We start from the raw sequence: 5,051 nt of genomic DNA, 5'->3' as shown, positions 1-5,051 counted from the left end.
TCCCCCCCCCCCCCCAGACTTCTCTCCTTTAGTTTTTGGAGTTTTATCACTGTGGCCACTTACATGGATGAAGAGTACATTAATGCCCCCTTTTTGTTTTAGTCACATTGTAACTTTATATAACTACAACTGGGGGGAGCAGGAAGGAATAAAACTTAATAGATTCTCATATCAAATGAGATACATTGCCAAGTTTTTGGCCACCTGAGCTCAATGCTCATACTCTTCCACACTCCTGCTTCTACTTAAATACTTAATTGTGGTCATATCAGCCCAGGAACAGGCCTTCTTTTTAGAAAAGCAGAGGCAGCTTTACACTTGCCAAGTACATCTTGCTTCTAGATCCCTATGGCACAGGATGGTTAAGCGAGGGATGAAGATAATGAAGATACCTATCAGGTAAGTTGTCAATGATTTTCAAGTGTCAAAACAGATACTATTATTATGTTAGTGTGCAAAAGGAAATATGGAAAATAAATAAACTGAAACTTCGGTATCAGTAGGTACTGATGCAAAATTGTTCAAAGGCTCTCTTATCCTGCATAAAAAAGTGTTTGAAGAGCTAGGATTTTAAGCCTGATAAACAATTAAGTCTAGCATGGACTACAATATAAATGTGTTGAAATTAACCTTTGCCAGAGACAGTTTTTGGTGTTCTAAGGAAAAGGCTGCCATGTTGGAGATCCATCATTTCTCCCTTTAATTTGTCTTCCATGACATCAACAAGAGCAAGTTCATCTGCCAAGTCCTAAAACACAAAAATTTTCGTTAAATCAAAATTGCTTCCAAAGGTAACACCTCAAAAATAAAACATTTTCAACAACAACAAAAATCAAACTTGCTACTTCCAAATTTTTAGATGGGCCTGCAAAATTTCCATATTTCTGGCATAGGAGCAGGCCCCCATGTTAAAACAGAACACTGGATTGGCAGTGTAATGTTCAATTACGTAAAACTGATTGAGGTATTCTTTCAAATTCAGTTTCACATATTGATTTTAGGTTGTTATTTATTAAATAGGTGATAATGACCAGTATTAAGACTTAGAATTAGCCCTAGCTGGTTTGGCACAGTGGATAGAGCGTTGGCCTGCAGACTGAAGAGTCCTGGGTTCAATTCTGGTCAAGGGCACATGCCCAGGTTGTGGGCTCAATCCCCAGTGGGGGGCATACAAGAGGCAGGAGATCAATGATTCTCATCATTGATGTTTCTATTTCTCTCCCTCTCCCTTCCTCTCTGAAATCAATAAAAATATATTTTTTAAAAAAGACTTAGAATTAAAAAGTCTGGATCATTCCCTGGTTATGTTTCCACATATTAAAGAGCTATAACAACTTTATATACATAGATTTGTGCATTCTAAATTATTAGTGAAAAATATCCGTTCAGTTCAACATATAAAAGTCCTTAGATGCATCTGACCAGGAGCACCAACAATAGTTTTAATACAAATGAGATATGGACTGTCATAACCAAAGAGGTTGTACTATCTGAGCTGCAGATCTACCCCCAAATCATCTACAGTGTAATGAGTGGTCTGGCAGTTACTCTTACCCACACCTGAATTAGAGGGCATCACTGAAAAAGTAGGAAAAACAGGTGGCATCAATTTCTGATTCAGTGGTGGAGTTGGAATACTTTTGTGGCCTTTCCTAAGAACACAGATTGAGCAAGTACGTTGCTCTGCAACATCTGCATAGCTCATTTCTGCTTTCAATCCCTTCTCACTTCAATCCTTTTCTGTTTAGAACCCAGAATTCATAATTTCATTTATTTATTTATATTAAATTCATTGAGGTCACATCCCATATAATAAAACCCTAATATGCTAAGTGTCCAGTCATCCGTTCAACCAATCCAAGTGCAATATGCTAATGATATGCTAAGGTCACTCAAATGCTCACTATGAAGTGCACTGACCACCAGGGGGCAGACAGTCGACTCGTAGGTTAGCTTGCACTGGAGTCCAGCAGATCGGGACTGAGCGAGATGGGCCAGACACACCCTGGAGCCCTCTCGCTGTCCCTCCCTGGCCCCGATAGTGCACCAGTGGGGTCCCTCGGCCTGGCCTGCACCCTCTCGCAATCTGGGACCCCTCGGGGGATGTCAGAGAGCCAATTTCGGCCCAATCCTCCAGGCCAGGCCTCGGGCCCCCACTGGTGCACAAATTCATGCACTGGGCCTCTATTTGGTTAATAAGATCATAAAGGGTTCAAGTGTATATTTCTATGATACATGATCTGTATATTGCACTGTGTGCCCTCCACTCAATCACTCTATTATTAAGAACTCCAAATCTGAACTTAAAATATCTTAATATCATAAGTTGACTCAATTTTGGTTTTATATAAACCAGGCTTGACTACAGTAAAAAGTGCTTTTTATTCATTCACAAATTTTTTTCTTCTAATTAAACTTTAGCTTCCAAATTAATACTAAAATTGCTATCCAAGTAGAGGGCCAATGGTGACTTGCATGGGAGCAAGACTTTAAGATTTCCCACAGTCAAAAACAAAATTTAAAAAATTTTTTAAAAGTTTTTAATAAAATTAAAATATTAAAAAAATAAAAACATCTATCCTCTTTACTGACAAAATATAAAATGAAAATAGATTTCCCACATTCAGTGTGATTTTCATTTTACCATAGTATATATTATTTCCCTTCAAAAATTACTTTAAAATAATTTTAGCTTGTTTAAAGGGACTCTCATTTGTAGGCGATTCGTGCATGTTAATACAGCAGAGTGAATTTAAGAAACTGTGTTGCCAGTCTAATAACCTTGATTTTTTGTTTTGTTCTGATATCCTTTTGGCATAGCATATTTCAAAAGTTTATTTCACATAAAGTTCTTTGAATGAGTGCAGGAACCTCAATATTTGCATATACAATGTGATCACGCAATTATTAGGGAGTGGAGGAGTGGGTGGGGTCAAGTTATCCTTGCCTTCCAGAGTGATGGACTCTCACTTACCTTCATTAAGATACTGATGGCACAAGCCATGCCAACAGCACCAACCCCAACGACGGTAATCTTATTCTGGGGGCTCTGTTCTTCCTTAAGAAGATTCACGATCAGCTGATCCTTGAGTGTTGCCATTTTGGACTTGGAACCAAAAGGAACCTATTGCGGGGGAAACATGAACTGTCATTGCACACTTCTTAACCAAAAGGTGTTCGGGAAAAGCTTATTTCATTTCCTTTTGGGGTACCTGCCACTAGAAATCACAAGGAACGACTAAAAAGGGGGAAGAGGACAAACCTAAAGACAGCCAAAGGAGAGGTGAAAAGGCCTAACTAAAGCCAGGGTCTGGTCTGGTCTGGCTAGGAACTTGGTGTGGAAAAACCTCACCTTCGCATGTAAAATTAATATTGACGTCTGAGTGTAAGTATATCCTCCTGAGTGTTCACCCATCTTGCTCTCTTAACCCCAAGCTGGGCCGGCCTTTCCTCAAACAAGATCACCAAGAGCCGTTCACTTCAGAGGTACGCGCAAAAAGTACCATTAACTGCTTAACTGCCTCGCTACCCAACCCTGGGGCAGCGAGGCGGGCAGGGAGCTCTGCTCATGCGCGCTCACTCACCGCCCCCCCCTTCCCCAAGGGGAGATCGGATGGACTGCGCGGTCCCCAGGCGCCCTCGGGTAGGGTAGTAACACCCAGACCCGGAAGATGAGCAGCCCGCCCCTCCCCCGCCACCTGAAGCGCTTGCGCATTTCAGAGCTGGGAGAGGCCGCGAGCAGACTGTAGAGAGGTGGGCGCTGGCCCCGCCCGTGCGGAAAAAATGAGAAACTCTCCCGCCCCGAGGGTCAGAGGGCGCAAGCTCGGAGTCAGACTTTAGACTTAGCTAGAAATCCGAAGCAGACCGGAGCCACGTGAAGCCCGGCTGGCAGCCTCCTGGGCCTGGCGCCCGGCCAGAGCCAGGCTCTAAATCGCAATTCCAGGGGCTGCTAACCAACCCTGGAGGGGAGGTGACTGGTGTGGCTTCGGCAGCGATCCTTGTTGCAAAGGAGTGAGGCCCGGGATAAGGAAACTTTTTGTCGTCCAGGAAGTGCAGAAATAGCTTCAGAGGCCTGAGGCCTGGAGTCCTAGGCTTGATACTTGGTGGAACCCTGGATTTCCAGAGCCTGGGAGGGAACACACATTGGACTCTGTTCATCTAACCCGGCACTGCATTCGCTGGATCTAGTTTTGACAGCGTTCCAACGGGCAAATATCCAAGAGGGCTTACAGGCAAGCAGCCGGGGTCGCCAGGTTGGGATCGGGTCTCTCCTTACAAATCTCTGCTATTTCTGGACAGCCTTGTAGGCTCCTGCAGCCCAGCAGGGGGGAGGGAGCAGTTCTCCCTCCAGAGACCTCCTGGCTTCACCAAAACCTAAGCTCTGGGCTCCAGCGCTTCCTCCAATGTGGGGACACGTGTGGGAGTGCAGCTCTGCAGAGATAGAGTGTGCTCCCCAACTCTGCCACCTGCCGTGACCTTAGAGACGCCCCAACCCTCTCCCCGCTTTAGGATTCCCCATTTGCCAGAAGGAACGGTTCGGGATGATTCTCCTCTCCATAGACCGTGTGAACCGCGGAGAGCTGATGCACAGGGCTTAGCATAGCTACCTCAGTCGCTGCTTAATAAATAAATGCAAGTGGCGCAGAGAGCGCTCTGTAATCTACAGGCGGCGGCCACTCCCAGGGAGCCCGCTTCCCCAGAGTCCCCGGGTTAAAATCCGACTCAGCGGCTTTCCGGCTTCCAGGAACCCACCCAGGCTGCTGAGGCTTTTTTGGCTCCATGGGGTCCTTTGCCGAGTTCCAGCCCAGAGGTCCACCCCACCCGTCAGACCCGTCAGCTCCTTGTCCTGCATCCCCCTGGACTTTCCACCCCAGGTTAGGTGCGGCCACTTCCTGCGTTCCCCAGCCAGGCCCGATGCCATAGTGCGCCCTGAGAGCAGAAGCTGAGTGCGGCGGGCTCCGCGCCCACGCCGGGCGGGGGCCACCGCCCAGGGCTCCCCACTATGCTTCTGGAAAACAGCGCCTACACCCCCAGGGAGTGGGACCGCAGGA

At 46.0% G+C, this 5,051-nt stretch overlaps 1 protein-coding gene across 5 annotated transcripts in view; it reads right to left on the bottom strand.

The window, feature by feature from the left end:
• LDHA (lactate dehydrogenase A) overlaps positions 1 to 5,051 on the bottom strand; it is a 15,670-nt gene that overhangs the window by 5,009 nt on the left and 5,610 nt on the right. For 2 of the 5 annotated variants that reach the window (XM_005883332.2, XM_014530889.1), the window contains 2 exons: positions 2,975 to 3,124; positions 631 to 748 (listed from right to left, as the gene is read on the bottom strand). In XM_005883332.2, coding sequence (XP_005883394.1) covers positions 631 to 748; positions 2,975 to 3,100 — 244 coding nt within the window. In that variant the 5' untranslated portion in view covers positions 3,101 to 3,124. Of the gene's footprint in view, positions 1 to 630; positions 749 to 2,974; positions 3,125 to 3,352; positions 3,494 to 3,958; positions 4,138 to 4,752; positions 4,765 to 5,051 lie in introns of those variants that run through there. The other 3 variants (XM_014530888.1, XM_005883333.2, XM_005883331.2) reach the window with 3 other exon arrangements.

The sequence above is a fragment of the Myotis brandtii genome, unplaced genomic scaffold (genome assembly GCF_000412655.1).
Source record: "Myotis brandtii unplaced genomic scaffold, ASM41265v1 scaffold782, whole genome shotgun sequence".
In the NCBI taxonomy this organism is placed as follows: Eukaryota; Metazoa; Chordata; class Mammalia; order Chiroptera; family Vespertilionidae; genus Myotis; species Myotis brandtii.
This window is presented reverse-complemented; position numbering and strand designations above follow the sequence as displayed.